Here is a 12239-nt window from a genome sequence, read left to right as displayed (position 1 = left end):
AGCTGCAGAAGTGCTGCTTCTCAAACTGCTGGCAGTGGAAATGGGGACAGCAGTGCCCTCTGCAGATGCCGGTGCCCACGGGTCACACCAGCATCCAGCTGCAAAAATCTCCTGAATAATGAAATAACGAGCATGGAGAGCCTCTCACTTTTGAGGAAGCACAAACCAGACCATGATGGGCTCCAGCATGACATTCTGAAGCCCCCAAATCACCAGGGGTGGGGACAAAAACATCTGGATGAAAGCAAAGGGACCTTCCCAGAAAGCTGGAGAAGGGAGAGGAAGACAATTGATGAAGCATCTCGCTTCACCGGCCTCCTTAGCCCAGTGTCATGAGCAGAAGGGGACTCGATGGGTAGGTGCTTGTCTGTGGGAGCCTGAGCTTTGTCAGCCAGGTGTTGAGCCCCAAAAAGCCCTCACCCCAGCACCAGGACAGGCTGCTGGAGCAAAAGCATCCCCGCAGCAAACAGCACTGCCACCACCAAAACACCCGCGAACCAACAGCGCCTAAATATATACATACATATCTAACCACACACAAAAAAAGTCCCTGGGCCCCGTGGCAGGAGCGGGGAGACGGAAAGGGACAAAAAGGGACGGAAAGGCTCAGCCCCGCTCCCTCCGCGTGGGCGCCGCGGCTGCTCCGGCAGTTGCACTTTTGCTTTGCACGCCGAGGGGTGGGGACCGCGGCGCCCGCCGAGTCACAGCCCGCCGGCACGGCCAAGGTAGGACCCACAGCCCTTTATCTCTCCTTTTCTTTGATTAAATCGTAATATTTTCAATTATTACTCAAGCTAGAAGGGCCGAGAAGGGCCGGGGACGCCCCACAGAGAGGGCGGAGGGTGCGGTGTCAACCACCAACCCCCCTGAACCTCCAAAGGTAAATGAGTAGACATGAGGAGCCGTAGGCTAAGCTCAAGTATAGGTGAGGAGCCATATCTCCACTTTTCAAAAGACTGAGCTCCTGTAAGCACTCACGAGATGCTCCGTGTACCCGAGGGAGAGGAGGGGAACAGCCAAAATAACCAGCCGTGAAGTTTCAAACCGTATTTTCTACTGCTGTTACATGAATATCGCAAAGCTGAGCTTAAGAATAACACCAACCGTCGTGACTCTCAAGCTTCGCAAAACCCAAAGCTGCCTGTGGAAGGACTTGTCCATAAATGGACTGAGAGGCCACACAGCCCCATGGCCACGAGCTTGGTGATAACTGGTCCCAGTTACTTGCTACTCCAGGTCTCACTTGGCTTTGTCCCACTGGATTTGTCCCATGGATCCTGTAAAACAGCCCGTTCCTCACCAAGGGCAGTACAGCGACTTTCCGCTGGCAATTGTCCACCTGCCCACAAGAAGTGGGGTGGGGAGGACACGGGGTTATCGGTGCCAGCACCGCTGCTCCTGTCCCGGGGTGTGCACTGATGGTTTGGGTGGAAAACTCCAGGTTTTGGTGCTCAGCAGCACACACATTTACCACAAGGAAGGGAGGAGAGGGGTGGCGGATTAAGCTAATGCACAACGCCGCTGTTCCGGGTTTATTTTCCTTTTTTAACCGGGATAAAAATAAACGGGGGAGGATAAGAGCTTTTGCAAAGGATTAAGAGGCAAGAGCAGCGTATTTCACGCTGCGTTCAACCAGAGGGTTTATGTGTTTTTTCCTGCATCTTCTTGGAATCTACCAACCAAATTCCCCCTGGTGTCCCCAGCTGCCTGAGTCACCGTCCCCCCACGGCCCAGCCCCTTGTCCCAGTGAGACCCCCCCAGGCTCCAGCCCCTTCCCAAAACCTCAGTGCCAAATGGGGGGGTCTCCAGCTCCTCCCGGTATCGAACTGGGGGGAAAAGCAGCAAGCACAGGAATGCAGAGGGTCAGCACGCCATGGGAACACTCGCTACCTTAATAATGAGAAACTAAGGAAAGAATATAAATAAACCTTTTTATTCTGCTGTGCCAATGCCCCACGGTCCTAACCTGTAAAATCTTGGCTGTTCCACTGCTTTTTTTCCACTGGAAGAAACATTCAGCACCTTCAGCGACCCACGTTTTGGGTAACCCCGAAAAGGGGATGGGACGAGCAGCACCTGCTCGCGTTCCCTGCGACCCAGTCAAAACGAAAACCCCGCTCTCATCCGTATTGCGTTGCAAATGCAGCGTTGGCAAATATATTCCGACAATTGAGATTATATTGGGGGTGCGATGCTACCGGGGGGAAATGAAAGAGAGAAATCGCCACAGTTCACACAGAAAGAGGCAACTTTAGTATATAAAGAAGATATAAAGCCCAAATAGCTACCAGAAAAGTGCCTTTATTCTCTACAGACATTTTTAAAAAGAACTAAAAAGCAATCCTAAGCAACAATCAGTTCATATTCCTGTAACTGCTGTTTTCAGTTAATACCTACTAATTATTATTACTACTAGTAGTTATCTCAGCGAAAATACAGGGCGTTTTATAGAGCTGAGCCCCATTTCAAAGAGACGGTGATTTCAAATGGAGTCCACCCTTTTGAAACACCCTGCGGGACACCAGCACTTCAGGTGACACAGCAAACCAGTGGTTACTGGGAGAAGCCCAGCACAGGCCACCACAGCCCCGCTCTGGTCCCCGGGCCACCTCCCACGTCCCCACTGACACCACCTCCGCTTGTGCGGCTTCAGCAGGAAACTCGAGTTCTATTTAAATTGACCCCTGTGATGTTCTCTTTTTGGTTTAGGCTGTAGAGGGGAAAGAGGAAAAGCAGAAGAGGGGTCCCAGCCTGCAGCACAGCCCGGGCTCCCCCAAAAGGGTAAGTCAGCGAGTGACACCAGTGTGGCACATGCACCTGTGTCACCTCTGCCCCAAGCGTTATATGTTTTCACAGCGCAAACAGCAGCCGTGCGCCAAACGCGGGTGCCCGCACGCCCCCTGCTCACCTGGGCCAGCACAAAGGGTGCTCAGCAGCAGGATCCAGCCAGGCTGGCTCTGCCCCGGGTTCTGAGATGGAGCAGGAGCTGTCAGGGACCATCCTGGGGCCCCCAGGGACCTGAGCTCCAAGAGGGGACCAGGCACAACACCGCAGTCCCAGGCTGGTTTAAGAGCCTCTCCTCCCCTGAGCTGGGTTTTAATAGCTGCTGTGGCTTTGCTTCCTGGGGTAAAACCCTCAGGATTTGCTAACGAGGGTCGTGGGTTGACCTGGGTAATTATAACTATAACCACCCCCAGGTGTGGTGGGCTCTGATGTTGGGCAGAGCCCCCCAGGTGTTGTGGCTGCTCCATCAGCTCCTGCAGTAGTTTATATGGAGCATACAGAAAATATTTGACACAATATATGCCCCGTTCTAGCAAGCCCTGGCCAGAACGCCTGGCTACAAAACCGACCCGGTGTTCCTGACTCGTTAAGTACAAATGAGAAATCCTCACCCAGTGCCCTGAAGTGGCCAACTGGGGGGCTCCCTGGGCAAAAGAATGGGGGGAAAACCACTGTTGAGTGGCAGAAGGATCCGCGCCCGGGGGAGCGCGGCACCCCCTGCGCCGAGGGGAAGCGAGCGCACAGCATGTGAAACAAAATTTCCTCTTTCTGGAGCCTTTTTTAGCATCCTGCTTTTTTTGTTTGTTTTTGCTTTTTTTTGCCTTTTTTTTCTCTTCACATAGGGCTGAACTTTGCAATGTAACCGCTCGGGATTTCCGACGCGCCGTTTCTCACATCGCTGTGTTTTTACCCACCCCCAGGGCGGCCGTTCTCACCGGGGTGTTTCTGGGTCCCCCGGCCGAGCACCCCGGCTGCTCCCGGCTTTCGGGGACCCCTCGTGCTGTTGGACGCAGCCCCAGGGAGCGGCAGAAGCAGCTGCCAGCGCATCCCGTCCCAGCGCTGGCTGGGGGACGGTGCCGCAGGGAGGTCGCTGTGCAGGGGGATGGGGAGACGCGGCAACTGGGGGGGCAGCAGGAAAAATGCGAGTGTGTCCGTGTCTGGGGACAGAGAGAGGAATGGGATGGGACTCTGCGCTGTCCCTCCCTTTGCATGTCTCGGGTCCAGTGGATTCACCCACCCGGAGGGAAAGGAGGAGAATTCAGCCGGGTGATAGGAGCCACTGGGCAAGAGATGAAAGACAAGCTTGTTTTAAAATGAGATTTAAAATAATCACTGGGAGGAAGAGCTGGGTGATGCGGGTTTAGGGCTCCAGCTCACAAATGCCCCTGCAGAGACAGGAGCAAGAGGATGCAGCCGGTCCCCATGTCCCCATCCCGCTGCCCGAGCACAGCTCAGGGACCCACAACGTGGCTGTTCTGTTCAGACACGCCGGCAGGACCGGGACCTGGATGGGAAACCCGGTCACATTGTGCTGAGGTGTTTACAATTCGGACAAGCAGGTCTTCACAAGGCCTCAGTATCACCATGGAAAACCAAGAGGAAAGCGCATCCCTCCCACCCGCTGGAGGTACCAGTCCCCAGAAGCAGCTCCGGATGCGCTTCCACCACAGCCCGCTCTGCCTGTTCTTTATATTCTGCGTTTTCTCAAGCCCAGCAAGGCAACTGCCCCATCCCTGGAGACAGCCCAGGCCAGGCTGGACGGGGCTCTGAGCACCCTGAGCTGGTGAAGATGTCCCTGTCATGGCAGGGGGGGCACTGGGGGGCTGGGAAGGTCCCTCCAACCCAAACCATCCTGTGATTCTATGAATTTCTGGCCACTTGGGGAGGATGTACTCGTGTTGGCCAACCGGTTTGGCTCAATCCCAGTACAGAGAAGGGAAGAACCTGCCCGAAGGGGTCAACCAGCTGCTGAGGAAGCCCCAGGGCATGCCAGGTTCTGCCAAAACCAGCCACGTCCACAACCCCCTCCTGGTTACTGGTGCTCCAGCAAATGGAAACCAAAGCCCTTGACCCCAGTTACCCATCAGTGATGGACAAAACCTAACGAATAGCTGAGAGCCAATCAGTTTTTCTGCGTGATGAAGAAATTACTCACATTCCTAGAATTAGTCATGGAGGTTTGTGCATCAGAGGCTGGGCGGAGAATTAAGAAAAGAATTGGAAAGTCTTTGCACAGAAGGCTAATTGATTCTACAGCTTATTAATCATCGCTTCTGAAGTTTAATGGGATTATTTCGTGAGCCGTTTTGTGCTATTGGTGATGTTAGATGGCGGCTCCCTGGAAGAAAGGGAAACATCTTGGTCTCCTGGGACTCGTTACTCAATGATTTGCAAGAGAAACTACACGAGCAGACAAGAAAAGCTGCCCCCAAACGTTTCTTTTGTACAAGATTTTCTGTTTCTACCCAAAGCTACTGCAAAGTTTGGTGCAATCACTCTGGCAAGTGTTGGCCAGCGGCTTCATTAATAAAGGTTCATGTTTTAATGCCCATACCTCCAAACACAGGGAAAACCATCAGGGGCTGCAGAAGGATATAATTTTGCCTTTATAAATGTGCTTTCTGTGTTTTGATTTGTACCTACAAACTCTTCCCATTTAGACCTGTAGGTTAATTCTTCATGCTGCAGTAAAAGGCAAACCTGAGAGTTTGGACAGAGATCTGAATTTCCTCTATATTTATCACTTTTTTTTTTTGTCTGACAGCTACCGATAATATCAGCTTCTAACCCTGCAAACAGTTTTAAAATAAGGGCCACCTACAGTCGCTTTACTGACAATATCTGGTATTTCCAACAGCCACAGCAGTCACATGCACAGGATGGGTAAGGGGAAGGCTTAGAAAAAGCGGTTGTGAGCACGTCTAAATATAACGCAGGCAGTTCTGCAGCAAAAGGTGTTTAGGACGTGGGCCGTGTTCCCTGCTTGGGTGCAAGTCCAGTTTATATTCCGGAAAAGCCGGAGCTGGGAAAGACGCGGCTGCAGCAAGTGAAACGCGCCCCGCGCTCGGGGTGACTTTGGCTCAGCACGGCTGGCTGGTTTGCAGCGGCAATGGAACACATGTGCTATTTATTGCTCGGGGTTCTTTTTGCGTCCCTTCGTGGGCAAGGGTTGTAACCGCACCTTTCTGTCTTGCAGCTGTCGAGATCCCGCGTGGAGGGAAATGCCGCCCGAGAGGTGACAGCGGCGCAGCTCCGGCCATGAACCGTCGGCAGCTTCGGCGCAGGACGATGCGTTTCTCGGCGGGGATCCCCATCGATCCTGCAAACGACTACGGCGACTTCTGACAAAGAGCACGAGCAAAGCGCACGAGCAAGACTTTAATTAGCTCACTCACCCCATAACGAAGCTCCTCCCCAGAGTGGACACGATGAGCTGGGAAGCGAAGCCTCACACGCAGATTCCAAGGCTGAAGGTTTTTATTTAAGCCCCGGGAACCTGCGGAGAACCTGGCTGCAGAACACAGTTACCGCGTTACCATAGTGAGGATGTTACCATGCCGGGGCTGAGCACCGAGCTGGAGGACAACCATGACCAACAGCTCCAACTGCTCCGAAACAGACCTTAAACTCTACTATGCCGTTACGTACACTTTAATCCTGGTCCCTGGGCTAATAGGAAACACATTAGCTTTGTGGGTCTTTTACGAGTACATGAAAGAGACTAAAAGGGCCATAATATTTATGATCAATTTAGCCATTGCCGACTTATCGCAGGTTTTGTCCTTGCCCCTGCGGATTTTCTACTACTTGACGGGGATGTGGCAATTTGGAGAGGGCCTCTGCATGTTCTGCTTCTACCTGAAGTACGTCAACATGTACGCGAGCATCTACTTCTTGGTTTGCATCAGCGTCCGGCGGTATTTGTTTGTGATGTACCCCTTCAAATTCAGCGACTGCAGGCGCATCTACGACGTGTACATCAGCATCGTGGGCTGGGTCGTGGTCTGCATCGGCTGCTTGCCCTTCCCGCTTCTCAGACTGGACAAGGCTGCTAAAAACAAGTGTTTCGTGGACCTCCCCGTGAAGCAACTCAGCCTTCCCATCTCCATAGCCCTGACGACCATCGGTGAGCTGGTGGGCTTCATCACCCCCCTGCTCATCATCCTCTACTGCTCGTGGAAGACGATCCTATCGCTGAAAGAAAACAACTCCGCTTCGCGTGACCTCGGGGAGAAAAAGAAGGCTTTAAAGATGATCCTCACCTGCGCTGTGGTATTTCTGATCTGCTTTGCGCCTTATCACATCAGCTTTCCACTGGATTTCCTTGTCAAGATCAAAAAGATCAAGAACGAGTGCGTCCAGAAGGTGATCTCCGTGTTTCACGTTGTCGCGCTGTGTCTCGCCAGCTTCAACTGCTGCCTGGACCCCGTCATTTACTACTTTACTACAGACGAGTTCAGGAGACGCCTGTCCAGGTACGAGCTGCAGGACAGCATCCGGCTCCACGACATCAGCTACGTGAGGAAGAGCTCCAGAAACATCCTCAGGAAGGAGCCCATGGACTGCTAGCGCTGGCCTTCCCCAGAACCGTGCAGGACTTCCAAAATTCACTAGATTCTGGTGTTCGGCCCAACTTTCTTCCCTGGAGAACTGAGGACAACAACTCAAGAGAAGCTTCTGCTGATACGAGTGAGGCCTGGAGAAAGAAAACCAACCAAAAAGCCAAACCTAACAGAAAATATATTGATTTAATACTTTGGTTGCAAGTTTTCTCTGAGTATAGATAACGGCGTGTGATTCCCGTGTCCTGTCACGTACCGCGGCTGCAGCAAGAGGCTGGAAAGGTTTTGGGGGTCTGGCTGTGTGGGAAGAATTTGGTCCTAAAAATTAGTAGGTGACACAGGATTATATTTTTGTGAAGGGAAAGACAACACAGCGATGACAAATTTCTACACCCTGGGCCAAACTGACCATTTAGAGGCGGCCCCAAGGGACTTGTCTTTTACATAATTAACCGAGCCCCCATTTGGGGTGTAGCAAATGACATATCCACACATCACAAAGTCATTCAAATGTCCAGACACTATTTTTGTGCCACCGGTTCCCATTTCTGGCTGGAAAGCCAGATGGTTTGGGGCCACATTGCTGCCCTGGATAAGCTTTTTTATTCATCAAACCTTCCAGGTCTTCTTCTCACCAGAGATGGGGCAAATTATTTCCCCTTCATTGATAACTGACCCTGTGCCATCACATCCACTCTTTGTTAACAGCAGCATAAATAAAACCCCACCGGAGGAACCAAGCCTTTCTGACGTGTGTTGTAAAGGGAACTCACTACCAGCAGAGCCAAAGGTGCCACCCAACACATTCTTAACAAAAGTTCAACTGTGGATTTATTTTTAATAATAGTTTCTTTAAAATCAAACAACAGACGCTTTGGGCTCGACTGGTATTTCATTTGCACCTTCTTGTGAAATCCATTTTCCTGCGAACGTTTGAAACGTTACATTTTTGACATGTAAAAATACTGTGATGCTATTGGGTTTTATTTAATGCAAGTGTTGTTTTATAGATTTAATTTATAAAAACATATATATTTTGTAGAAAAACTATGCAAACCCCAGAGATGCTGGAACGTGGAAAGACCCTTCCATATAATAAAACCCAACTCCACCACCTCATCCCCCCGGGAGTCCGAGCCAGCGTGTCCGTACCTGAGTGTGTCGGCTGAGGACACGCTGCTAATTCGTGGAAACCGAGGAATATATTGTAATTTGTTCACAGCAATGAAACATATATTTATTTTTCGATTTCTTGTTGTATATAATTAAAAATATATACTTTTTTTTTTACATTTTAAATGTAATTCTTGGCCCGCTGTCCCCTGTCTCACCACCTGCATCACCAGCCCAAGCCCACGGCCCAGCGTGCGCAGCCATTGGGTTGGATGCAGGACGGTCCCGTCCCACCCCCCCCCAGCTTTGAGCTTCTGAAGAAGGGGAAAGAAAAGAGTTCAGAAATTGTTCAGCGAGAAAAACCTCAATAAGCTGAAGTTTTCCCACCCAGAAAACACGTCGGGCACCACACGAGCCGTTTTCCCCGCTGCCATAGCAACGGGGTTTATTCATACGAAATTTAACGGCTCTCGTTACAGGAAGGTGGGTGTAGGAGTCGCGGTCGCTCACATGAGCTGCATTGGGACAGACTGACCTGTCGCTCACATGAGCTGCATTGGGACAGACGGACCTGTCCCCCACATGAGATGCATTGGGACAGACGGACCTGTCCCCCACATGAGATGCATTGGGACAGACGGACCTGTCCCCCACATGAGATGCATTGGGACAGACGGACCTGTCCCCCACATGAGCTGCATTGGGACAGACTGACCCGTGCCCCCCATGAGCTGCATTGGGACAGACAGACCTGTCCCCCCCGCGTGGCTTTGCCACGCTCTCCGGTGCTGGGCTCTCACAAGCCTTTGGCTGATGTTGCCGCAGCCATCTGGGGCATCAAGATGCTAATTAAATTAACACAAAGTGTATTTTCATGCGCTCTTGATGCCTCAGGTCCACGATACCAGCTCATGTTGAGCCCTGGAGCATTAATCACACGCTACCAGAGAGATGTTCTACTGCATTTCTGCCACCTAAAAAAGCTTTAAGTGGTGACGCGAAGTTTGGAGAGGACAAGTAATGCCCAAGCACTGCAGCAGCAATGAGCAAGTGCTGTTTCATCGCTTTTCCGCCCAGCTTTGAGCTCGGTCCTGGGCAAGATCAGCCTGGTGAGCTGGGCCCCGCTGGGCCCTGGCTGCAGCTCTCCCTCAGCCTGCTCAAACCCAGCACGAGCTGATATTCCCATGGAAATCTTTTCTTCAGAAAACCAGAAGCTGATATTCCCACGGAAATCTTTTAGAAAAATCTGGTCTGGGGCACCGGACTGGGAATCTGAGTGAGAATGTAACTGAACGCAAAAAAAACCCCAAACGCCCCCTTTATTCTGCACGAAGCGTCTCCTCCGGCCGCTCAAAGCGCCTCTGCCCCAAGGGGGTTGTTCTTCCTGAGAAGAGAAGCACCAAGGTCCCTGCAGCCACCTCGCCAGGGGGACTTGGTGCTGAAGTGACAAGTGGCTTTTTGTCACAGAGTTCAGTTTAACTTGTGCTGGGGCCAAAAAAAGAAAGAAGGTATTGTGGCAACAGCACAGACACCCTGGGGGTGCCCGCGGCCCTCAAGCTGTACAGAAGCAGCACCAAGACAAGGGGTTTTTTTGGGAAGTCTTATTTATAACCAAAACAAGGCGAATGAGGATGACAGTTCGGGGTGGGAGCAGAGCTCTGGGGGTGTTTCCGAAAGCTGCACATCGCACCCCCCCTTTCCATCGCCTCCCACGCAGCCGCTCTGCACGCCGCGCCGCGGAAAGCGCCAACACCGCCTGCAACAGCTGCCGAGGGTTTCATCACCCTCCCGGCTTCCTCCGGGTCACTGCCCCCACCAGAGGAGACGAGACGGCTGCTGTGGGTTTGGTTTGTTGCACGTTGAGACTTCAAACTGCAGTGAGGAGCGCGGGCTGCTGCGGAAGCGGGGGAGCGCCTGCTGCTCTTGTTCTGCTCTTCACGCCTTCTCGAGATGGTTGAGTTGAGTTGAGCCACCACTGAAGCGGGTCACTTGCTGCTGGTGGCCACAAAAAGCTCTTTTCCAACCTGCTTGACCAACATACATCTAATCTCTTCATCCCGGTGGCAATTAATTCCCTATTCTAGTTATCCATATGTTGCTTTGGGCCGCTTTTTGGTGTCCCCTCCTCTTGCACCACAAGCGACCGGTTCCCTTTCCAGCTCCTGGTGCCTCCACGAGGTGTCACCATGCTCAGGGTCCCCGGTCACCTCCTGGGTGGCAGCGAGGCCACGTGGTGGCCACAGCACTGACATTATTTCCAATGTCCTCTTCACCCCTGCCACACCAGTCACTGCGCAGGAGCCACCGCGTAACTCAAACTATCTCCTTTCGCCATGAAAATGCCCATTTCCAGCTCCTCTCACCCAAGCAGAGTTTTTGTTTCCCCGTACGCATCTTTCATTTTATCAGCACTAGACTTTATTTGCTGTGTTGTTATCTGGTAGCTCAATTTTCTCAGAAGCCTCCCCGTTTCTCCGTAGCCAACATTAGATTTTCCTGCTCTGGTTAACGCTGCATCAGCAGCAAACTTTGACACTTTTTACTTCACTGTTTACTTCCTTCTTTTGTTTCCACTTTGCTGTTAGAGGCTAAAAATTAATATTTTCCCCAGCATCACATTTGCCTTAAAGGCACAAAGAGCATCAAACCCGCCCTAAAGGCACAAAGAGCATCAACCCCCCCTCCTCAAACCTTAATAACTAAAATAAAAACCACAGTGAGTTGACCCAGATACAAGTCAATCCCATCCAGTCCAAAAACAAACAAAGAAGATAAAATCTTGTCAGAGGTGGTTTGATAAATACCCAAAGAGAGAACAGATAAGCTGGAGCTGCGGGGACAGTGCCCAGTTCACGCTGCCAGAAGCTCCGGCATTTGGGCTGATAAACTGAGCTCTGTGTAAATATGATGTATATGATACGCTTGGTGGTCAAAAAAACCTGGTTTTGAAAACAATCCAGTTACTTAAAGCCATCAAGAACAAAATAAGAGTAATAAAAAGCCAGAACACATCTGCAACAGCTGCTTTGGTACCACCTCTCTCTGCTGTAATGAGTTTGATGGGACGAGCAAAACCCATCGGATTTACCTGGTTCACTCCCCTTCTCTCTAATGCAGCGATTTGCACTTCAGAACGTCCCTGCACGGGTAATGCTGCTGAAATAGAGGAAAACTCTATGAACTTTGCAAAATTGGAAGAAAAACATGCCACAAAGGAGAGTATTTGGGAAACTCGGGGTGAAAACATGACATTCCAGTTGAAACACACAGTCCGACGTACAGGGATCTCTGCTTTGCTTCTCACCAGCTCTTTCCTCCAGTGGTTCTTAAATGCCTTCTGCTCTATTAAAGACTCATCCATAGTCTCTCAATGTCGACAAATTACCCCAAAAACCATTTCATACTTTTTATATCGCTCCTTATTTCCTGCGCCTGAACTCCATGCACAGCCTCTGCTGACGCCAGCAGGCCCATTAATTTCCATTAAGGAACACACTGACCTTCCCAGGAGGAAACGGGGACAGACACGTTGTATTTTTGGATGGGAGGTGACTTGGGTTCAGCCTCCTGCTGGCTCAGCCCTGTCCAAGGCTCCGCTCCACCAGAGCCAGGGCAACCGCAGCAGAGAAGCAGCAGAAATGTCCTTTCTCATCACAGTTCCAGGAGCTACAAGGGGAATTAATTTAGGAATTATCTCCAGCCGTAACAGAGATTGCTTGTGGGCATCAATATATCATCTTCCAGGATTGTTATCATCATCATCCTCCTCCTCAGCGAGTG

General features: G+C 51.2%; 1 protein-coding gene across 1 annotated transcript; it reads left to right on the top strand.

The window, feature by feature from the left end:
* Window positions 1-629: 629 nt before the first annotated feature.
* GPR174 (G protein-coupled receptor 174) lies at window positions 630-8638 on the top strand. Its single transcript, XM_082061978.1, has 3 exons — window positions 630-725; window positions 2710-2781; window positions 5981-8638. Exon 3 carries the CDS (start codon window positions 6373-6375, stop codon window positions 7351-7353), a length of 981 nt encoding a protein of 326 aa, XP_081918104.1. The 5' UTR covers window positions 630-725; window positions 2710-2781; window positions 5981-6372; the 3' UTR covers window positions 7354-8638.
* The last annotated feature ends 3601 nt before the right edge of the window (window positions 8639-12239 follow it).

Source organism: Streptopelia decaocto, assembly GCF_964273445.1.
Source record: "Streptopelia decaocto genome assembly, chromosome: 10".
Lineage (NCBI taxonomy): Eukaryota > Metazoa > Chordata > Aves > Columbiformes > Columbidae > Streptopelia > Streptopelia decaocto.
This window is presented reverse-complemented; position numbering and strand designations above follow the sequence as displayed.

Bases quoted from the DNA above. Each gene is read 5' to 3' on its own strand.
- GPR174 (XM_082061978.1), top strand. From the start codon at position 6,373: ATGACCAACAGCTCCAACTGCTCCGAAACAGACCTTAAACTCTACTAT.